General features: G+C 35.4%; 1 protein-coding gene across 42 annotated transcripts in view; it reads right to left on the bottom strand.

Annotated features, from left to right (window-relative positions):
• Positions 1–25,165, bottom strand: part of LOC121295932 (receptor-type tyrosine-protein phosphatase delta) — a 226,921-nt gene that overhangs the window by 117,694 nt on the left and 84,062 nt on the right. For all 42 annotated transcript variants that reach the window (XM_041221061.1, XM_041221131.1, XM_041221062.1 and 39 more), the window contains exons 3-4: positions 22,114–22,259; positions 17,943–18,084 (exon numbers count right to left, since the gene is read on the bottom strand). In XM_041221061.1, coding sequence (XP_041076995.1) covers positions 17,943–18,084; positions 22,114–22,259 — 288 coding nt within the window. The remainder of the gene's footprint in view (positions 1–17,942; positions 18,085–22,113; positions 22,260–25,165) is intronic.

Below are 25,165 nucleotides of genomic sequence, written 5' to 3'. Positions count from 1 at the left end.
ACTTCAAATAATTCAATACTCATGGCTGAGATTATGATATGGTGCATTAGGAAGGTAACCACAGCTTATTAACTGTTTATACTGTATTTACTGTCCTCTACAACCCTCGCTCAGACCTTGTATCAAATCACATTTACTGAATACAGACCTGATTTACTGATGGAACACCCAATGCACTGCATTTGCTGGAATGCAACAGAGATAATATAATACATTATTGAGATCTCCCTAGTTACAAGTATAAAGCTAGTGATGGAGATGATTCACATTTAGACAGCACTAACTGGAAGACATCTTATTCTCCAGTGGCCCTAATGGATGCAAGTTACATCATCATTTATATAAAGAACCAGCTTCTTTTTAAATAATAGCTGAACTTGTACCTCAACCTTTTTTTTTTTTTTTTTAATCCAAGCGTAAAAAAGAAAAAGAGCCTACATACTTCTTCTTTTCTGCAGCCAGTCTGGTTCTACTTATTCAAAGACATTACAAACACAACAGCGGACTTTAACAAATCCAAACACTGATTTAGTCATGTTTGGTAAAAGCCTCTAGGAGCTTCAGATCATTTACAACTCAGCACCTCTGTTGATTTCCCCAAAAAGACAAATGAAAAGTCAAAATCTGTTTTTTATTCAGGTTAATTTAGTGCCACTAGTAAACACTATTTCTGAAGCTACTTATGTCAAACTTTCATTTCAACTTGCATCTTACCCCAGCATCCCCAGGCAATCAAGATCCTCATCACTGGGTCATGGTTGTGGGCGCTCTTTTCAAGCCAGTAGCCAACTTACTATTCACCCCCTCTTAAATGCACTGATGTGTAAAACCATGTCCTTTGATCTCATTTTCATTGGCATTTTATGGTATGTCGGAGGGCTTTCCTCCCTTAAGAGCTCTATTAGACCACTTAAGCAGAACCCAAAGCTCCTTAATTATATCACTAGCAAAGGGCTTAGATATGGAAAGACAGTCACTGCTTTTACAGCCCTTGACTCTCAAAGAAGTGTTAACAAATTTTTGTTTCCAGGTTTTTTACTGCAAGTGTTGTTTTGGTAATGCATTTCACTAAAGTACCTCTGCCAATTGCATTTTCTAGGTTGCACATGTCTGATAATTCGGAGCGTCGATCCAACTACAGTACCTCAAGAACATAAAGATAATTGAACAGTCAATGATACATGTTTTTATTTTGTGGACATTAAAATAAATCTGTGGTAAATGTTTTTCCATGTATTTTTTTTTTTTTTAAATATGTAAATCTGTACAGTGGTAGAACCATTTACAGTATGAGATCCTAACTCTATACACGTCACATGACCTTGTCCCACAAGTGTTTGATGTTACCCAAGTGCAATCAAATGCAATCAAGTGATACACAGCACTAAATCAATATGAAATAGTTGAATTTCATATCTAGGAAATCTCTTGATGACAGTGCTTTTTATCTGCAAACAATTAAGCAGAATGTGTCTCAAATATTGGAACAGTTATATACAATTAACAACATAGTCATAGTGTGTGCTTGTAATTGCCCTAATTTTAACTCAATCGCATTTTCTATTTATAAGATATGGAGTTTATTTTATAAACTGCTCCGTATGTGTTGCAATCTGTCATTTAAAAAAATACGTTTAAACCATTTTATGGCTGGAGCAGCTGTTTTTTTTTTCAGTTTCTGTAGGACTATGAAAAAACACATTCATCTTGTTAACAGTCGGGGTAATTTTTAGCTAACCATTAAATAGGCTCTCCATCTTAAATCTTATACATTACTGTACCAATAACGCTTTCAAAGATTTATGGCCTCTATTAATTACACTGGAAAATTTAGGAAGATTTACTCACAGAAATCAATTTCAACATGGACAGTCAACTCCATTTCTTAATTACAATCATAAATAACTAGATTGTATAGCCATTATCGCTTCCATTTTTGTGATGTACAAGTTGCAAAAGTGAGGGCTTTAGGATTTAAAAAAGAAAAGCATACAATCAGATCCCATTCAGGGAACTTTACCACAGCATTATGGTGAGTTACGGAGATTATGACAATCTCTAGATTAAAGATAGTGAATGGTGGTGAGACCAACTACCCTGAAATTATTATTTTTTTTTTTCCAATTACCTTTATAAAGACAAATGATTCATTTTTAGCTGTAGTTGTTCAAAGTAACTAGAGTGAAACAATATCTATAATTTTTTTTAAAATTATTTATTTATTTTTTTCTCAGTAAGTGTTGTCTCTCTCAAAGTGGCTAGCTAATTAGCTAGAGGGAATAATTTGGGGGTAATTATATTTATTTTCATTTTGATGCGATTAACACATCATTGACACACACCATTGATGATGTGATAATTCAATCCCAAAATGAATGGCTCCACAACATTTACTACATTTATTGCATGGAATTAAAATGTACCCAAATGTTTCTCTCCAGCTAACAAATAAATTGAATTGGGCCCTGCATAAGTATTTTGAAAGAACAATACAACACTTTACAAGAACATCCTGTTTTGACATTGGATACTATCTGTCTTTCACCAGAGTCAATAACACCAAAAAATGGTCAATGACATAATAAAATGACAACAAGGTTACCAAAACGTTTTGCTAAATAATGTGACTGAGTTGTTGGTTCGGTTACGTTTTTTCCTTTCTGAAACAATCATGCTAATGATGATCTGGAGTAAACAGCTTTGATAATACAGTTCCAAGCATTCTATTACCCATCCAGATCCATGCTATCCATCACACCTGAGCAGTTTTAGACATGCCTGCTCCCAGCTCATTGATTGCACTGTTATATGTTTCGTAAAAGATACAGTGGAACCACGACAAAGAGAATGAAGCTGACCATTTGGATTTTGTTTGTAATTTTTCAGTTATCAACTGTGGTAAGAATTGTTAACTCTGCGTTAATCATATCATTGAAAAAGAGTAAAAAAAGAACTGGCCATAATGGGGTTAATGACCATGTGAAAAATTCAGATTCTATCTATACAGTCTGGAATCAGATTTTTTTTGTTGTTTTAATAACAGGGTCTGTTTCAGTGTTTTAAAGATAGTATTCAGTGATGTCCATAAAGTTGCCCCTTGGGCGAACAAAACGAGTTAAAGGGTGTGTGGCGGTTTCAAGATCTGATACCAGCAGCACAGAGCAAATGTAGAGTACTGTGCAAAAGTTTTAGGCAGGTGTGAAAAATGCTGTAAAGTAAGAATGCTTTCAAAAATAGACATGTTAATAGGTTATATTTATCAATTAACTAAATGCAAAGTGAGTGAACAGAAGAAAAATCTAAATCAAATCCATATTTGGTGTGACCACCCTTTGCCTTCAAAACAGCATCAATTCTTCTAGGTACACTTGCACAAAGTCAGGGATTTTGTACTCATATAGTCAGGTGAATGATTAAACAATTATACCAAACAGGTGCTAATGATCATCAATTCAATAAGTAGGTTGAAACACAATCATTAACTGAAACAGAAACAGCTGTGTAGGAGGAATAAAACTGGGTGAGGAACAGCCAAACTCAGCTAACAAGGTGAGGTTGCTGAAGACAGTTTACTGTCAAAAGTCATACACCATGGCAAGACTGAGCACAGCAACAAGACACAAGGTAGTTATACTGCATCAGCAAGGTCTCTCTCAGGCAGAAATTTCAAGGCAGACAGGGGTTTCCAGATGTGCTGTCCAAGTTCTTTTGAAGAAGCTCAAAGAAATGGGCAACGGTGAAGACCTCAGGCGCAGTGGTCGGCCAAGGAAACTTACTGCAGCAGATGAAAGACACATCATGCTTACTTCCCTTCGCAATCAGAAGATGTCCAGCAGTGCCATCAGCTCAGAATTGGCAGAAAACAGTGGGACCCTGGTACACCCATTTACTGTCCAGAGAAGTCTGGTCAGAAATGGCCTTCATGGAAGACTTGTGGCCAAAAAGCCATACCTCCGACGTGGAAACAAGGCCAAGCAACTCAACTATGCACGAAAACACAGGAACTGGGGTGCAGAAAAATGGCAGCAGGTGCTCTGGACTAATGAGTCAAAATTTGAAATATTTGGCTGTAGCAGAAGGCAGTTTGTTCGCCGAAGGGCTGGAGAGCGGTACACGAATGAGTGTTTGCAGGCAACAGCGAAGCATGATGGAGGTTCCTTGCAAGTTTGGGGCTGCATTTCTGCAAATGCAGTTTGAAATATTTGGCTGTAGCAGAAGGCAGTTTGTTCGCCGAAGGGCTGGAGAGCGGTACACGAATGAGTGTCTGCAGGCAACAGTGAAGCATGGTGGAGGTTCCTTGCAAGTTTGGGGCTGCATTTCTGCAAATTGAGTTGGGGATTTGGTCAGAATTAATGGTCTCCTCAATGCTGAGAAGTACAGGCAGATACTTATCCATCATGCAATACCATCAGGGAGGCATCTGATTGGCCCCAAATTTATTCTGCAGCATGACAATGACCCCAAACATACAGTGAAAGTCATTAAGAACTATCTTCAGTGTAAAGAAGAACAAGGAGTCCTGGAAGTGATGGTATGGCCCCTACAGGGCCCTGATCTCAACATCATCGAGCCTGTCTGAGATTACATGAAGAGAGAGAAGCAACTATGGCTGCCTAAATCCACAGAAGAACTGTGGTTAGTTCTCCAAGATGTTTGGGCCAACCTACCTGCCGAGTTCCTTCAAAAACTGTGTGCAAGTGTCCCTAGAAGAATTGATGCTGTTTTGAAGGCAAACGGTGGTCACACCAAATATTGATTTGATGTAGATTTTTCTTCTGTTCACTCACTTTGCATTTTGTTAATTATTATTAATATAATCTATTAACATGTCTATTTTTGAAAGCATTCTTACTTTACAACATTTTTTCACACCTATATATCAGGGGGTGATCTGATAAGGAAAAGTTTGCCAATGACCCCAGATGGCCCCCTCATTCAACTGTATCTGTTAGGAATTTTAAAGTCAATGCTACCCAAACTCAGTGTAAACACATCCACAGCTTAAAGTAAACCAGATTCAAAAAACACACTTACTACTGAGTAAGGCTGACATGTTTACATTTTTTGGAAACATGTAAACAACCTGCAATAAATTAAATGGCATGGGGACTTTTGAAGAAAAAACAAATACTGGTATATTGGCAAACCCTCAAACTTAAAAAATAGAACTATTGACCTGTGTATTTTTGAAGGCAAAGGGTGTTCACAGCAAAAATTGATTTGATGTAGATTTGTCTTCTGTTCAATCACTTTGCATTTTGTTAATTGCGACCTATTAGTAATCCTAAGATTTAAATACTTGTTATAATGATGTACGTTATTAATTTATAAGTTCCCGTGTAGACTGTCCTTAAATTTTTGTTTGCAGGAGTCAATCGTGGGGAGTAGTCGAAGTTTTTATAGTATAATTTTTGATTTAAATGTAAATAATTTGGTATATTATTCCATTTTTCAAATATAAAATACCACTGATACATAGAGATGTCTAATTTTTTTTGTGATATACTCATATATTATGGAAATGTAAAGGATTATATATAAGATCTTTGAATTCGTAAGGAGGGAAATGAAATTTTTATTACTTTAATTTTAGAAATGATTTTAGATTATAAAAAGTTATTTGCACACATGTGCTTCTGTGTTAGAAACCTGGGGATTTGGAAAAGCTCATAGCTAATTTAACATAAAGCATGATCTTAAGCACACACTAACAGTGGGCATTCTACAAATCTACAAGTAACTTACATGAGCAAACTAAGAAAAAAATAATATATTTTGGCAATAAAACTGCTAGATTAAAAAAAATGTGCTTACTTACAATAAATATTGCTTCTGAAAATGGGCTTACTAAAATACTTTTTTCTTTTTCTCATAGTCTCCTTTTCCAAATAGAGATATTTTTAAAATGCTGACATTGTGATAATTTACAACCCACAGGCCTGCCTCTGAGTATTCATTTGGTAGGAAGTCCGGCAGGGTATTATTGCGCACTGTAGTTTTCTGACAGTGCTTGTGTAATGGTGTAGGCACAGGTGTATTTAAAGAAGTACATCTACAGCCAGTCTGAGAGAAAAGCAAGGGTGTTTAATAAGGAACAGCGTTGCCATTGCGTCAGTATGCAACTGCAACATAATACAAAACTAGATTGTGGAAAATTGATACAGACTAGTTATCTGCTTAATGCTAGTTAATAGTTTATGGATTTTCTAAACATATATTAAACTAAACGGAGGAGTTTATATGTTTAAAGTTGACAGCCTCATTCCTGGGTTATTTATGTAGTCTTAAGTATTCCTCCTATTTACTTTATAAAATGTGAAAGTCGGTCTTTACTGCCTGTCACACTTGCCAACAACCAAAGTGCGGAGTCTGACCTGAATGATGTGTGAGCTCTCAGACCTATTTTTGGAAATGTATAAAATAATTCTACAACTTTGCTTGGAGGAATGTGAAGCTGCCCACACCATACTCAGAAGCTTATAGTAAAAGCAGAACATGAAATAAATGTAATGACAGGCCTGGGATTAACTTCATTTTAATTTATATGCCATAAATCGAGACTGGTTAAAAAACAAACAAAACAAACAAAAAATTTACAAAGGTGCAATATACTGTACAAGAAACTGGGAGTCAGCTGTGGTCATCTGTAAAAGGAGCTGTGAATCAGAAAGACTTTGAACCAAGGAACATGGAGTAAACAGTCCCTTTCACGCTGGCACTCCTACCTGTGTCCTGACCCGGGTTCAGGCTACCCCGTCACAATCAGGTTGACCCAGGTTGCAGGGACCCACAAGAGGAACAAACAGCCACACCTGCATGAAGGTTTCAGTTCCTCAAGGAACATTTTTTTATTCTGTTTAGCCACATTTTTGTTTATTAACGCACACCATGAGCCAGATTGCAACAGAGATAAAGAAACATTTGCTTTAATCAACATTTGGGCTGATGGTTCAATCCACATAAGCTTGGATGGAAGCATCCGTATCAATCTGCTTCCGGGGCATTGATATACGCATTGTGTACTTGCTTCTGTCACCCAGGCCGAAAGCAGTGTAAAATCTCATAGCCGAACCGCATGACACCCGGGTAGGGGCTTAAGATTATTCTCATATAAACAACTATAGACATGATTTCTAAAATAGGTCATAAAACTTTTTTTTGTGTATTTTAAAAGCGGTCAGAAGTGAGAACCAACAGGTTTAAAATATGCTTAGCTGCCTAGTTCCTATTTGGCCTACTTTGATAAAACAAAGAAAGAAAGAAAGAAAGAAAGAAAGAAAGAAAGAAAGAAAGAAAGAAAGAAAGAAAGTATTTCTCTAATAGTCATAGCAGGTTCTAATGTCATCAGCTGTATCTGATTGATGTTATTATAATATAAGATTTCATTTGAAACCATTGAGCCAGAAACCCTATACAAATACGTGTGCTTTATATTTTCTGTCAGAAAATATTTAACATTGATTTAAGTCCTGCCACGATCTTGCATCTTAATGATTAAATGGCTGCCAGCTCGGTGACAGGAACAGATGACACCCTTGACTTAGGGTTGAATTTATTGATTCCTTTATAGATTTAACTATTTCTTTAATTTCCTTCCCTCCCCAGCTGTGTTGCCTTTTATTTCAATCCTATTCCCTAGCTGTCTTTTCAGACTTGTTTAAACAGGGATGAAGTTAAATGAACACAATGGCCTTGATTTTCAATAGGATGCATCCACACACAGGTTCACAGAGCGTCTATAGGTATTTACAGTTTAAAAAAAAAAAAAGATCAAGCACCCCCAAACCCTTTACACTTCTTATACAGTCTAGGAATATCTACAAATCAATCAATCAATCAATCATTCTCAAGGCATCAACCAGTGGTTAAAGGAAAAGGCTTGATACCAGGAGGTTCCCGGTTCTAATCCCGGCTCAGACACTGACTGTGGCACCCTGAGCAACTCACTTAACCTCCATGTGCTCCATCCTTCGGCTGAGATGCAAAACCAAGGTCTTATTGTAGTTGACAACAGTTGTTGATGCATAGTTCATGTCCTAGTCTCTGTAAGTCGCTTTGGATAAAAACGTCTGCTAAATGACTAATAAATGAATAATCTTACAATAGCACTTATTTTGTTTTTTCTTATTTCCGGCACAACATTCAGACTTGGGATCTGTTTTATCATGTCAGTTTACCAAAAGCAACACAGTTCCATTAGCATTAAAACAAAGGGCCCTATTTGGAAGTAAGCAAAGTTTGCCCATAAAAAAAATGTAATAAAACAAGAATCTACTCAAATAATATGGCCGATCCTTCCTGCAACCAAGTTGCTTCCTGCTATCTTTACAATAATGGTGTTGTGAAATTTGTTGTTTATTCCTTACAGGAAGAAAGGGTTTTATGCTTTGTTTCTGCTTCAAAATCATGCCCCAAAATAGTCTGTTTATGCTTTTATTCTGCTTCTCTGAAATGACTCGCAGAATAAACACCAGAACTGATTTTGTAATTCAGTATAAACTGCTTGCAAATATGCCTAACCCCTCACCTCATCAGAATGAATGCCAAGAGCATTATAAAAATGATTGAAAACACAATTTTCCTTCATCACATAATGCTTCCTGCTGAAATAACATTCTAGGCAATGCAAACACCGTGGGGTCTGAAAAGCGACGATGGATTTAATGATGCCAAATCCTGTATCCTGTATTTATTTATTTATTAGTTTTTATTCATATGTTTTTACTTGCTGTTAATACTTGATTTGCTATCAAATGGGGTAAAGAAGAAAACAGTCAGTCTAATTATTATACCTATTTTATTGTTGGTAATTCTGATTAATTGGTCTTCAGGTTTGTTTTAGGGAATATGGTTATCACTGCCCAAAAGTGTTTCCCTCAAAAATCAGTTCCAAAAATGTTAATAACTTACTAAGTGGAGAGCCAATACCACTTAAAATGTGCCACCCTATTGTTAATCTGAATGATACAATTCGTGTACAGCCTTCCACTAGGGATGGGAATTATAAACGTTTAAACATATAAACTCTAAAAGTGGTAAAATATTTAATAATATGCTAAACGTATAACAGGTCACGTGACAAATGTCACCAAACGCATATCTATTTTATGCATTAAGTTTAGTAATTTATCATCAGTAGTCCGTCGCGTACGAGACTGCTCTAGTGCCACAGTAAGGGCGGAGATTATAAAAAGGATGGGGTTTGGCAATTGCCTCCATGTAGCTTTTCTAATTGGTGCAACAGAAAGATTGACACTGGGGTGGGTTTTATTCTCGGTCGATCTGACGCTTCATTGGTGTGTGTTTATGCCTGTAGTAGGCGTGGTGTGGTATCAATTCCACGACGGAGTTAAATAACATTAATGACCAGCATTTTTTTTCTGAGTTTGTTCTATATTTAAAATGGCATCTCTAAACAAAGGAAGCCACATTTGGAAGTATTTTGAGGAACCGGACGAAAAACCGTGGTATGTAAATAATTATGCCAAATAAAATTGCCGTACCACAGAAATACAAGTTCAATGCTTCACAGTTTGAAATGAAAACATTCAGAATTATTGTGGATGTTACTGTTGGCAATAAAAAGCAAACATCCACAACAACATTTGCTATAGATTTGGCCGAACAGGGTGTGATCACGTTATCGCTCATGAGGACAGTGCATGTGAATCGTGAATGCAGCAGTTTTGAAGTCGATGTAAGATTATCCCATAAAACAATAACAGTAAGGCTGAAAAAACTTAAAGAAAATCATGCTGCAGCTGTTCATACAAAACTTTCAATTTTTCTTGGTTCTTTTGGACCGAACGGCCATTTATGTTTAGTACTGTTTTTACTTGTATGTTGGAACTACTGCACTAAAGTAAAGGACCTCTGAGACACACTTCAAACAGGTAGGCCAGGCATCTCTTTTTACAACTTAATGTAAAGTTGTGTGCATACGTGAATTTGAATACTTTACATTATTTAGTAATACTTGACCATATACAGGCAAACAGTATATTAATTACTTAATATGTTACTTGATTTTGTGTTAATTTGGCATCTTAAAAAAAAAAAAGTATATTATATATTTTTAAGATAGATACACTTTATTACAATCATTATTTGTAATTGTATTAACATCAATACATAGTCACTTATTCTCATTCTTCATTCCACATTTAAATGAGAAAAAAGGATGTGGAGGATTTAAAAACCCATTTCATTGATTTACAGCCAACCCCCATAAATTAATTATGTATTATTATTATTAAATATATAATAATAATATTATACTAATAATATTATATTAATAATGTCATATGGACCGAAGCTTGCTACTATTCAATCTTTATTTTTCCATTCAAGCAGAGACCTTTATGCTTTAAAAAAAAAACATACTTTTTATGCCATTGAGAAATGTCTCATTTAGCGAAACCCCCTTATCATAGTCAACATGCAACAAAACCATGGTTACAAATGACTTCCTGTGAACATGGTCTATGTTTTGAATGGGCTTCCTGTCTATTTAGAGATATCTCCAAATTAATAGGAAGTTAATTAATAGGAAGTTATTTCGAGATAGCTCTAAATGAAGATATCTATAAAAGAACTGGAAGTTATTTCAAGATATCTTCCATGATTTAGAGATAACCCTTATTTTAAGATATCTCTAAATGACAGTTTGGCGTACTAGCAAAATCCTTACGGTTTCCATATTATTTTAAATAAATTGATTTGCGATATCTAATGTATTTACAGATATCCCTAGTTGATTTCTAGATATCTGTGACAGTGATGGCTTTGCAGGGGTGACGTTAGACCAGAAACAGAAACCAAAACAAGGAATGGCAGGTGAAACTGAGCCGCAGTGGCACTCATGCTTTATTAAAGAATAAAAAATTAAAGATTTAACAAAACAAACCACTCAAAACAAAAGGACACGTTGGCCAAACAAATAAACAATAATAGTAACAAGTAGTGTCATGCTGGTGCAAAGCCAGCCCGTCTAGTAATTGTTATCTCTCTTTATTAACTTTACATTCCAACTCGTCACTCGTTCTCCACCCTCGAACACCCTTCCAATATTGAGCTTGGAGAGGGGTTTTTATATCTGTGGCTGGAGCCTTAATTACCTATTAAACAATTACCCTATTATGGCTCCAGCCACATTCCCACGAGTTTTACCGGGATGGGGATACAACCCCATTCACACCAGCTACACTTTATGAGACCGGCTTTTTCTCCGGTCTCAATAGTAAATAACAATGACGGATGGCTTTTGTCCGTCTGCACAAAACACAATATATATATAATACTACTACGACTAATAATAATACAAATAATATTGTCATATTTACATAAATCATATAATACAAATAAACCATAAAAATAGCGCACAATTTAAAAATAGGAGTGGGGCTCCCCATCTCAATATCTTGAAATTAATTTTAGATATCTTAAGAACTGCACAATTAACAATATCTGTAATTCAATATGAGATATCTCGAAATGTTTTACAGATATCTCTAAACATTTCAAGATATCTTAAAATGCAATTTGAGATATCTTGAAATGATAATTTGGCTTGCCATATTTCACAGGCTTTCACCAGACTCCGGCTCACTTATTTTGGTCACATGATGCGATCAGATTCATTGGAGAAAGCAATAATGCTTGGAATGGTCAGTGGAACAAGAAGACGAGGCCACCAAAGAACGCTGTGGCTCGACGCCATCAAAACGGACACTGGCTTAGGCATAGAACAGCTGAAAGGGAAAGTCCAGGACCGGAAAGCGTGGCGAGAGATGGCCTATAGAATCGCTGAGAGTCGGATCCGACTGACCGGATAACATTATCATCATTTCACAGGCATAATCATGTCTAGACCAGGCTAGACAGCAATGCTACAGGCAGTTTAAATCAAAGGACTAAACAATGGCTGTTTTCATAATTGTTTATTTTCAAATAATAATAGCATTGATTTCTAATTTAATGAAATAACAATACGTTTATTTTTCACTTCCCAAGAATTAAAAGCTTTTCTATATGTGGATACAAGTTTACCATAGCCAAATTAGAGTTTTGTTCAAAACAGTAATCGGCTTAATGATGGGGAAAGAGTATCATGTTGAACCTAATTTGACTATGCTATTAAGCAAATGCTTTCATTATTCAGGCATTTTCTGTTATTTTTTATGTCATTTTTTGTCTTTTTATCTTTTTTATCTTCTGGTGGAATTTAATAATTTGTTTATGCTGTAAACCATGAAAGGTTTATCAAGGTCAATGAGATACATGTTTATGGTTCAAAGCTATTAAGTAAAATCCTTAATAAAGCTGGGCACAGACCTATCCATTTGTTTATACCTTTTGAGGAAGCACTTCAATGGGAAAGTATTTTTATTTTAATAAATGTTAATATATAATGTATAAATTAGTATATTTACAGTATAAACTTGTGTTGGATCAGGATAATCATAACAGCTATGATAACAACTTCCTATGAAATATTCATAGCAAGTTTCCATTTCTTGCCCATTTTCACAGTAATATTACATTTATACGATATCAGAAACCTTCCAAGGGCTATTGAATAAGCATGTGATTTGTACCTATCCTGATTACAACCTTGGCAGCAATGAGAGATTGACCTCCTTGCAAATGCTAAATCTGTATGTGCAATTTCTCTTCATCTGAGAAAATGAAATAAATAAATAAAAATAACATTTGTATTTTTAATACACAATCATTTAAACAATAATGAATGTTGGGACTTATACACTCAATAGTGCTGAATTTAGAAATACAGTACTAAAAGAATCAACAATTAAATGATACGGTCCCTGGCAATGAATCGCTGTTTGTATTCAAAGCTGCATTTTGGAATGTATCTTACATTCATTCAAATTCAAAGACAGAATGAATTGGTGAATTGTTCTATTCGAAATTACACTGCGTTGCTAAGCAGTTGTGGAGCATGGTCTAATGAAAGTAATTTTCTAAAATCAGCTGTTTAATTTAGGTTTATACATACTTTCATGTGCATACATTGTGCTTATATAAACAGAATTGTTCATTAAGTGCTGTGTTTGTTTCACTCATCAGAGTGTCCGTATACAACCCACTTCTCCCTGAACATCTAAGTCCTGTACATCAGTGTATTTATATGAGCTCTTATTGATGGTTCTACAGTACTTGCATAATACTTAATTTATTCAGGTCATCAAGACATTACCTCTTTGACACTAACTAAGCAACTCTAGTTTAACTCCCCTATTGGGAGGTCTATATAGCTGTAGCTTTTTGTCACCAAGAGCTTTAGATGCCCACTCTTTCATTAAATGGTGAATCATGCAGTTTTAGCAAAAGGGCCTTAGAGAAATTTCAATATAAAAGCTGTAAACAAAAAACAGAGCGGGGTGTTGGGTGACCACTTTTCTAATACTCTAGGTCTGCAAGATGAGAATCTGAAAACATGTGTCGGGTTTAATAACAAGTCTTCTGGTTCAGACAGGCAGTTACATCCACCCCTCTCACTGGTAAAATCTGCACAAAATACTCTGATCTGGCCTGTAAAACATTTCTAATCTCAAACTGAATCCTCAAGTTTTTGTTCTCTTTATCTGTTCCATGCACCATATATTTATGCCTGTAAGTAATGGAAGCAGGTGAATGTTTTGCAAGAACTGAGTTAACAGGGAATTGTGGGCAACGGTTTCTTGCCTGAAAGGGAAAGAAAGCTCACTTACATGCTTCATGAAAAGAAATCCAATCACTGCCATGCGTGTTGTACAGGCTGATCAATCATTGTTAGTTGAAAAGGGTACAAAGATAACAAGATACCACAAGCTTATTTAAAAATAAAGTATTAAAAAATAAATCTCTTTGAACAACCAACCATCCATCAGTGAGAAAGGGGTATCTCACTAAATCTTTCATTATCTAAAAAAAATAAAAAAAACATTTCCCACATTCCAACAAACATTTCACCACTACCTACCATGATATAAAAAACAACACTTAAATGTCACTGTACATGTACTATATATAAAGTAGATATAAGAATTCCTTAATGATTGTATACAGCACTACTCTGTTTTATTAGTTGTACTAAACGAAGTAATAATAGGTCTATTCCACTACTGCAATAATAGGTCTAGGTCATATATATTTGACATATGGATATGATTTTGTGTAATTGGTAATAGATTAATGGTATTCCAAATCTAGCCACATGGCAATATCTCTGTGTTACCTTTTACATCTGGCCTTTCTTCTTATGACGTGGTAATTATAACAATAACTTTTTATTTTATTTTTTTTTATTTTTATGGAATTACTAGGAGCCCATTACAGAATAGATGCTACTGAATTTTACCACAGGCCATTGAAACACAAATGAACCTCATTCCAAGTCACTTCAAATTCATTATTTGCTTTATTATTTATTTGTTCAGCTATTTGGACCCATAAAAGGCATGAAATTACAATAAAATCACATATTGGCACCACAATATAGAGCTATGGCCAAAAGCTTTGCATCACCTAACTAATCTTGCTTCACAGTTGAATAAAAACCTGCTAAATAACGTTATGTTAGCATACTGAATTACATGGCTTTGTAGTTTTACTTATACTGACAAACTTAAAAAGTGACATTTTGAAATCTAACCTGAAATACTGTACTACTGGTATTGCTTCTGGTAGACTCTTGTGATATCATTTTGTAGTTTCTTTGACTACATGAGGTTAAATAAAAGTTTTAGTATTGTGTCTCAATCCTAAAATTCGAGGTGATGCAAAACTTTTGGCCACAACTGTAGGTTCGGAAAATGTATTTTTTTTTTCTTTTTTCTGTTCTTTTATTTTTCTTTTAAAAAAAATGGTTAGACGAAGAAAATGGAGAATAACTTTTGTTTGTGCTGCATTTGGTTACAGACCAAAATGAGAAAGAAAAAAAAATATAGATGCTCTTTGTCTCCAAATCGTAAGGAAATGTACACGTGAGGCACAAAACACTCAAACACTAACTGATCACTGATTGAGACAACCACTAGTTTCTCTGGGATTTACAACACATTCTATAAGAGCAGTGGCATGCCGTCCAGTATGCAACACCCGGTTGACCAAAGACAGTGACGTTGTGGAACACTTTGTTGGTTTTACTGATGTTAGTGACAGTCAGACTGCAGCTGCCCTTTTCAAGCATGTTGCGGTGTGCCAGAAGTTTAAATGTGGTGACAAGTTGGTTGCTCAGACATATGATGCTGCAGCAGTAAAAGTATGTGAAAAGTTCCCTTTTGCATTTTTTCTTCACTGCTATGCACATGTTTTAAATCTTGTCCTCAGTTTTGCAGCAAAGAATATTAGAAAAAAATATGTAAGGAATAGCTGCGTTTTCTTTCTATCTACAAAGCGGTCTGATCTTCTTCACAATATATTTAAATGAAGACAGCCTTCTGTTTGTACTACTAGGTGGAATTTTCACTCGAGGCATGTACAAACTGCTAAGCAGAGCAAAGAAGCTGATCTGACTTTTTGAAAGTGTGCTGCAAAATCCAGCAGACTGGGATGCTCCATCCTATTCCTCAGCCAAGGGCTTTCTGACCATGCTTGACGATGCTGAGTTTGTGTTTCTGGAGCTGAGTGTACATGAATCAAGGTGCTGGAGCTGAGTGTACATGAATCAAGGCAAAAAAGAGCAAGACCAAGTTCAGATGACCAATCAAGATATAAATGACTTTTTTTTTTTTTTCGGTCATTGACAACATTAGTGAGCAGCTGTCAGTAAGATTTTAAAGTGTAGAGAAACTTGAGTTTGTCCATTTGGTGCATCCAAAAAGATTCATAGAGTTCCAGACAGTTATGAAATCTCTGGAAGTATCTTATCCGAATGTTTTTGACAGTAATCGATTTCGGGCTGAACTGTGTGTGGTGTATAACTCAGATCATCTGCAAGAAAAAGGTGCGTTTGACCTGTAAAAAACGATGCATATGCTGGACTTACAAACTTGCTTTTCTGAGGTCAACAAGTTGGCAGCATTAATTATAACTATTCCCTACTCTACGGCCACAGTGGAAAGATCTTTTTCAACTTTAAAGCGGCTAAAGGCAGGTGGATGCCTGTCCAACTTAGCCTCCCTGACAACTGAATATACGCTGCCTACCGGATTTCTACAGTTTAGTCACTGAGGAGTTTCTGAAAATGGAATTTCGATTTCAGTAGAAAATGAAGGTAAGCACATATTTTATATTCCCATGCATGTTAGAAAATGTTTTATGTCATGTCAAAAGTTGTTGCATGCCTTGATTAAGAGGTCACGGCACACCACTGTAAGAGCAAAAAGCAAAAAGTCAATGTCTGAAATATAGCCCCGAGGCACAGAAAGAGAAGTGGGGAACAACTCATTTTATTTCTACACAGATTTTAAAAAGAGCACTGTCACAAGGCTGGCTGATGTGGTGATGTCAGGTCAGAAGCAGGAACAAAAAAAAAGGCAAAGCACTGTGGGGCAAAGGTGATGCGGCACCACTTATTTTCAAACAAAAAAAAAAAAAACAGTTTGATCAAAAAACACTGCTCACAGAGCAAAATAAATAGTCAAACAAAAACAAAGTCTCGAAAACAAAAGAACGCTACGGTCAGGCTGAGCAATTGCCTTCCCTGATCCTTATACAGGTAAGTTAATCCAGTTTTCTTACTTTTAGTTTCGTTTTTGTTTTTCTCCTCTGTCTCTCTCGCACCCGCTTCTCCTTCCAACCCCCTCCCACCCAAATACAGAGAGCTGCAAGCTTTTATCCAGGTGACCATCTCAATATTAGCAATAATTAATCAGTTCACTTGGGAGATGGTCACCTTCTACACAAGGTGTTTAACTGGATGGGGCTTCCCCCTCCGCTCTGCCAAACAATAACACAGCTTTTCACCGTCATTTTAAATACACAATAAATATCACATAATAATAATAATACTAATAATACTAATAATAATAATAATAATAATAATAATAATAATAATAATAAATAACATGCACAAGGGGAGGGTACCCCATCACAAATTGAAACTATCAGTATTCATAACCAAATCATAACCAAATATTGTATAGTGTGCCAGAAAAATGCCAGAATAGTGGTCAAAGGAAAGGCCATTTCAGATGAACTGTGGTAGTTAGCTAGACAGTTAGTCTGCCAGTATTTTATCTATATGGCAGCACTTTTACATACAACCTAAATGTTCCTATAAGGCCCTGGGATTTGCCATAAAAATGCTCAAGAGATTCACATGCCCAAGCTTGGTGAAAACACATAATCTAAATGGTGGTCATCTAGTGCAGTACCTACATTTATTGTACTACATATATTGTAGGATTTCATCTTTGTCCAGTTGTATAATTTGGGTTACATTTAAAGAGATAACAATTCCTCACTTTTTTTAATCACCTCAACTAAAATGAGCATGGTTTCTTATATTTAACTTGAGCATTTTAATTAGACTTTTTTTTCCCTAATAAAACAATAGGTCACACTTAAAATATGTTGTCAGTGTAGCAGAAAATTAGATTACTACTAAGTAAAGTTGACGGTACCAAAGCTAACAATGTAGGAATAACCTTCATTAATTTACATATCAATCAACGCTCTCCAAACACCCAAGGTCACCCTCCTAAACTAATTTGCATTTCTCTTGTTCCAACAGAATTTCATTGCTCAGTATATGCAGGGCAGCATATGTGATTTCAAAATGAGCCAAAAAAAAGAAGGGGGAGAACAACCCAAATTCTTTCTTGACCAGACTACTTAAGTTTTTCGGTATTGAACCATGCAGTTGAAAGCAGCATGCAGTTGAAAGCAAATTAAATTAGATACATTTAGAAATATTTTTGCTTACCTGCCCAGCTGGAAATCCAGATATAAAAAAGTTATTTGTATTTTTATGATGCTGACAAAAGAGGACCTACCACGTAATACAGTGAGTCTGGTGGAGGAACTTGTCTCTCCAACACTGTTGGAGGCAACACATTCATATATAGCCTCATCTCGGGGGGTACGCAGGGGCTGAATTCTTAGCACAGACCCAGATCCATCATCAAACTCTATCACCTGCAGGTGTGAGAAACAAGATATGTTAAAGGAGTTTTTTTTGTCCAGAATATGTGACTTAACATGTTCTAAAGTTAAAAATAAATGTTTTTGTTTTATATTTATTTAGAATTGCAATAGCTGGCTCAGAGTAAATTACCAGTCAGTGACTTGTAAAACACTTTTTAGGCCAGATATTGTGGTTTACACTATATACTGAATTTAGTAATAGTAATGAAAATGACAATTTGTTAGATGAAAAGGAACTAGCCATGTGACTTGAAAACAAGATATTCAGTGGTATTTTATTCAAATTCTAATTTATTATTTTTATTTCTGCCATGAATTTCATGTGTTTTGTTAAGTATTATATTACACAAAAGTGAATTCCCTTAATTGGATGTATGTACATGACTGTTCAGTATTTGTCAGAAAGTGTGTAGGCTTATTCAAACTTGATTTCAGTAGCACGTCTGTTGTCGGTTTAGAGAGCTTGGTTTGTTTTGTTGTAAGAATAGCACAATGAAATGAGAATAATACATTCATGTCTGATAATTAGTAATTACCAATGGAGTGTAGAAATCTTAAGGATTCAGTATATATTATAATCCTTTGTCTTACTATCCGGGGTTCCAATAATTGTTCCTCACAATTTAAGATAATACTAGTTTTCAAAACAGAGCCTTTTACCAAGTAAAGACCATTTTCAAATATATGCCCAGTGTTGAACATCAAGATACAACAGTGCCATTAACAGTGACTGATTAAAACAAGACTCTGAGATGAAAAGATAATTTTCTTTATTTTACCAATGGAATTGTTGTGCATATTTTGGCTGATAACATTAAAATGTTTGACACATACCTCCCCTTTATCTACAGCATGCTTTGGCACTACCTCTGATGCATAAACAGATTCAAAGTACTGCATACGATGCAACATTTAATTGCACACCAGTTTTATTTATTGAGAGTTCATCTTTCTAGTGCCACAAGCAAATAGGAATAAAAATGTAGTCATTGTTCAATGTGAAAACTAGTAAAAGTGGTATTTGGCATAGAAGTTATCAAATAATGCATCATCTGCTTGCATGATGATGTATTATTTGATAACCCAGATAGTTTTTTAAAGCATTTGTTCTATGGTTTATTCATTTACTATACAATTAGGGCACAATTAAACATACAATTATCCTCACAATGGACAAATCAAAACACAGTGAAATCTGAACCCCTGCTTGCTGATCATGCTTGGCTACAGTATCTCTAAATTTAAATTATGGTATTCAATAAATACGTTTATAAAGAAAAATAAAACATGCCAGTTTTTCTTAAATGTCCAGACAGAAATGGTAAGAATAATGGTAAAAAATAATCCAAATTCTTTTCTCTCAATAAACATTATAATTAGGGGTCTACCTAATTCGCAATTTCGCAGAAATCGGTAAGTTGAAGGATCACCATGAAATTCACTTATTTTAGGGGACAATGCACGGAGAGAAAAAAAAGAAACCTAGTTTAAAATGAACTACTGCATACAGCAAGCGATCGCAAAACTATGTATTTTCATGCTGTAGATAGTTTTTTTTTTTTTTTTTTTTTTTTATTTCTTCGCCGCCCTGTGTGTTTTGCACTTAGGCAAAAAAAAAAAGTGCTTAGACAAATAACATTTAAACAAAATACTCCAAAGCAGTTAACTTTCTTGTTTATTGTTCACATGCACAACAACGTTTTAATCAACCTGTTACTGCATCTGTACTTACTTTTGTACTTGAATTGTACTGTACGGTGGGACAAAGTCACTGTTGGACTGTTATTTTGATTGAGGTTGCTAAAATCAAATTTTCGGCAATGGAGGTAAAACACCAAAAATGGGTGACAAAGCAAAGAAAACAAAGTATATTTTGGCTGAGAATCATGTCAATACATTTCCCAAATAAACTTTACACTCACAAGGAGGTAATTGTTTTGCATATCTTGTGATTTGACTGGAGAAAATACGATTGATCACGATTTAGCTTCAGAATCACACATTAAGCAAAAGGCTACTACAGAGGCTGCTGAACACAACGTAAAACAAACAGCAGCTTTCAGAAAACAAACTTTAAAGTCAACACAGAAAAAAAGTATTCCTGTCAGTTGTAGCCAAGTTAAATCAGCACTACAGGTATGATCTAGCACAGCCACATCGCTTCAAACAACCTGCTGCTTACTTTTTAAACACAGTTAGAAATTTAGACGTGAATAGGCACGTTTTCTTTGTTTTGACTTGGTACTAATACAATTAATTCCTGGATGGGACAAACAACATGACAACGAACGTGCTGTATATATGGCCTTTATTAAAGAATGCCAGATGCTCTTGGGTAACTGAGTTTTGGGCCTGTTTCTAGTCGATTTCCACATCTATATAACATGGCAAAGCTTTGCCTTATACTGTCATCTAATTCAGTGGATGCAGAACATGCAGTCTCAATGTATGGGCAAGCCTTCACACCACAGAGACACAGAATGTTGGCAGCAACTGCAGGGGGATGTTGCATGTTTGCTTTTAACAAATGACAGCACTCAGTTTTTGTAAGGAAGCAAGCACCACTATTTTTAGGCTTTTATAATGCTCTGAAATAGTATCTATTTAGGTTTATGTAATGTTTAAACAGGTCCATGAAATGTCCGCAAAATCCTAATTTTATTCCATAAGCTACCCGGTAAAAATAGGTAAATTCTCTGCGATTTAAGTAGACCCACCCCCCACCATTATAATTGATTTCTTAAGGTGGATTTAGTTTCAGCGTGGGAGAATGACGTGGTTAGATGGAATACAGAATACTGTAGTCTATCTCAGCCACACGTACAATATGTAAAAATGCAACTTTTGACTGAGTTTACTGAAATTTAATTAAATTCATGCTATCATGCAGCTTTGTAAGTCTAAGCATAGGCTAAAAATAAACAAGGATATTTAAAAAAAAATAAAACAAATCTTATGAGCTTCAAAAAAAAAAAAAAAAAAATAGTTAGAACATGTTTGTTCCAATGATTTTACAATACCTAATCGTGACAACTCCCTAACACTTAATCAAATTAAACCACAATACATACCTAATGCTAACATGAAATATTAAATATCTGCACAGCATTGATCCTAAAACCATACAGTAAGTCATACACAAATATATATTGCTTACATGCTAAATACTTACAGTTTACAGAAACACCTGTGCAATTAATGTTTTTATATTTTTTAAAGAAACCGTATACGCAGGATACATTAATGGAGTGTTAACCCTAATGAAGAAGTGGTCAAGCTGCTGTGTGCTTTGATGTTCTTTGCAACAGCATGTGATGTTACAACCAATCACTCCCAGTTTGAATGAACACTGGGCGGGAGAGATCAATTTGACTCTGAAAGAAAGTTTGCTTTATTAGTGATGATGTGCCATGTGAATGAGAGCAGAGGGTCAGTGCCAGCTTGCTTTTGCCACTGGTGCTATGAGATAATAACAGTGCTCAATGAAAAAGTTAAACTCTGATAAGATCAAACACTTGGTTGATAACAAAACTGCAACCAATGCCAATCTACTGTCATCAAATTAGACAAAGATAGAGTTAAAAGAAAAACAATACGCAATCTTATCAGTGTTCAGCTGTGCTGTGTGATGTTATTGGTGGTGACCAGCCAAAGCCTTAATACAATTCTTTAGCACAGATCAAATTCACTATAGATACTAAAATTCATGCAATTTAACCACCGTAAGCCAAAGGGCTTTAGACCACCAATATCACAGTGATCATTATTTTGCTGTTGCCAGTTTTTAAATGTCAAACATGCGATTAATCACAGTATCTAGAGCAAGGCAGTGTTTTAATTACAAATCTCTCCCCAGATCTATGAATCTTGTCTCACTTAAACCATGCATGTAAAAGCCTGATAAAGTGATTATTAAAGCCCATTAATGCATTACAGACCACAAGCATGCCACGAGGAGTACCAAGCACTTTTGAGCATTCAAATGTCGAGCATTTTACATCAGAACAATAGACCTAATACCTCAAATCTCTGGTTGCTGACTTTCTTCCCCTTCTTATTCCACACAATCTTAGGCCTTGGGTCTCCTGTGGCTTGGCAAATGAATGATGCTACCCCTCCTGACACTCCTGTTTGATCATCTGGAGTTCGTGTAAACTTTGGTGGTACTGCAAAAGTAAAAAAGAACAGAAAGTTAGAATCATATGTGGCAACTTCTAAAATAGCTACCTGAACATGACACACATTGAAAGTGTTTTTAACTCAACTAAAATTAAGACATTTAATTTATTACTGTGCCTATCTATTGACACTGAAAATAACTAAATCCATGAGATAAATTAAATGAGTTTGTCTATGACTAATCAGTAGTTTTCATGTCATACAGGGCTCACATTCACAAAACTTTAAGAACTGGATATTTTAATGTAATGTTTTGTCAAGGGCTCATTTTTAAAGCCCATTTTCAGTTATTCAATTATACAGCTGTTTTAGAGTGGTTTTGCTAGTTTATTCTCATTTTAAAGCCTTGTTTAACTTGATGTTTATGAACATTTCTCAAAGTCTTTAAAAACATGCTTAAAAGTCCTGAAATATTTATTTATTTATTTTTTTTTTAAAAGGTACACAATTTGTCATATAGCATAGTTTCTTAAAATGGAGAGCATTAGTTCATATCAGTGTTCTTTTCACTGCACAGTACAATTAAAATCATAAACATTACTGATCATTTATTTTACATGCAGGATTGACATACATGTTTCTACAGTAGGAATCATTATGTAATGGCCAACCAAAAGTTAAACATAGTCAGAAAGACCCAGTTTACACTTGTGGTTTAGGCCAGCCCAGGGCTGCCTTATCTCATGTGTGAACGCTTGAAAAATTTTAGACCAGCTTTTTGAGGCGGCCTAAAGTGTGCAATGCCGCCTCAGGGCTGGCCTATCTGTATGTGTAAACCCAATGCAGGCCCTAGGCTGGCCTTATCGCATCAATGCGGAGACGTAGCTCAAACAACGATGCAGAAATTAACCCTTAGTGGTCCATTTATTCAGTGCATGTCAAGTGAGTCAGGTCCAATTGATTTTCACACACGCTGTTTATTTTACATGTGCTGCTTTAATTTTTTATTTTTTATTTTTTATTTTAAGAGTAAAACAGGTTTAAAAGTCACTGAATCACAAAAGTACACTCAGTACTGTATCTCCAGCCAAGCCCAGCCCCTTGTTCGCTGTATTTTTCACATACCTCTTTATAGACATACCGATAAATCCTCTCCTGATCATTCCTCTTATCACCAATCTCCTCAATAATGTGATCCAAGTAATTATTTTATTATTATAACATCTCAAAAAGCTCTGCAAATGTCTGTGATATTCCTTGAGCGCTGGATGCAGAAGCAGCCATCTCCTTTATGTCCATGTTCTCTGTGGTGCAAGGGGCTATCATACGCCATTTTGAGTGGAGTTCAGAGAAAAACCTGCAAGTTTTTCCGAGTAATCTTGGAAATATTCAGCAGTAGGCCAGAGATAAACCCACCACGGATCTTGGATTTTATTGGATCTCCAGTCCGGAAAATAGCAATGGGGAATGCTCTGAATACACTGACACTTTTGATGATGATGATGATGGGTCAGTCGTGAATGGTAAGTATTTCTTCATCATACAGCTTTCATTAAAATGATAAAACTTACATATATATATATATATATATATATATATATATATATATATATATATATATATATATATATATATATATATATATAAAATGAAAAGTAGAGTCTCTACGGTAATGTAAAAGATTTAGAAGTGAGTAGTTTTTCGAGATTTACGATTATCTTGAAAAACTACTCACTTCTAAATCTTTTATAGTCATTTTTGTATTACTTTAGTATAAATACATGTTAATTTGGATTCATATGTTGTTTTTTTCTGACTTTATGTGAACGAAAAGACACACATTTGCCCATTTTCCCATTAGAAACAGTGATATTTGGAAATATCACTGTCCTGGTCACAAAAGCAAAGTTTGTGGGGAATAATAGCCATTTTCTATACTTTTGAGGGATAAGCAATTAAGAAATAACACTTACTACCCAGGAACAAAAATTGTGTTACATAGTGTTATTAAGAAGTGGAAGGTGTATGGCACCACCAAGACTCTGCCTAGATCAGGCCGTCCCTCCAAACTGGATGACCGAGCAAGAAGCAGAATTATCAGAGGATCAATTATATAACTGCTGCTCGTTTATTTCCTTCAAATAAATCTCTTTATTAGTTTAAAACATGACTATAAAAACAAACAAACAAACAACACGTTTTGACACTACTGTGTCTTCATCAGGTTCACATTAATTATATACATATACATACACACACACACACACACACACACACACACACACACACACACACACTTCAGATTGTAGTTAATATTGTAAATCTCAATACTGATAAATAATGCATACGAATTTGCATATTCAGTCACCATTAATATAATAATGTGTATTGTGATTAATGTAATGTGCACGTCCTTGTTTGCTGCATTTACACATGATCCAACACGATCACTTCTTTCCACAATAACCGACTGCACTGTCAACACACGCCTTTATCGTACCTTATGCAATAAGTACAGTACCAACAATGTTGCAAAAAATAAGATGGCCATATTTACGTTTGCAAATTTCCCAGCTCAATCTCTTAAGTTGACTTCCGGGAATGCAGTGTTTACATCACTGTTTACACTCTAAACCTCAACTGTGAACGGAAATTTGAGGCGGCTCAGAGACTGCCCAAGGCCAGCTCAGTAAGTGTGAACTAGGTCAAAGTAACTCAGATTTTGCTTGCACTGTGGACCACTACAATGCTGGCCTCTAATTATAACTTTCCCTGCCAACTATGCTGCTTAAGCTAACAAAGTGTGAGGATGATTCCAGCACACTTCGTTAACTGCTGCTGTCACACATCTACCTGGCACAGTTCCATTGCATTGACTGATTTGACTAGTACACTTACATGATAGGCTGTTTGGCTACCACTTGATAGGTCATTCAAGGTTTTCAAGTTCTGA

The sequence above is a fragment of the Polyodon spathula genome, chromosome 2, assembly GCF_017654505.1.
Source record: "Polyodon spathula isolate WHYD16114869_AA chromosome 2, ASM1765450v1, whole genome shotgun sequence".
Taxonomy (NCBI): Eukaryota; Metazoa; Chordata; class Actinopteri; order Acipenseriformes; family Polyodontidae; genus Polyodon; species Polyodon spathula.
The sequence above is the reverse complement of the archived record's forward strand: the minus strand, read 5'-3'. Positions and strand labels throughout refer to the sequence as shown.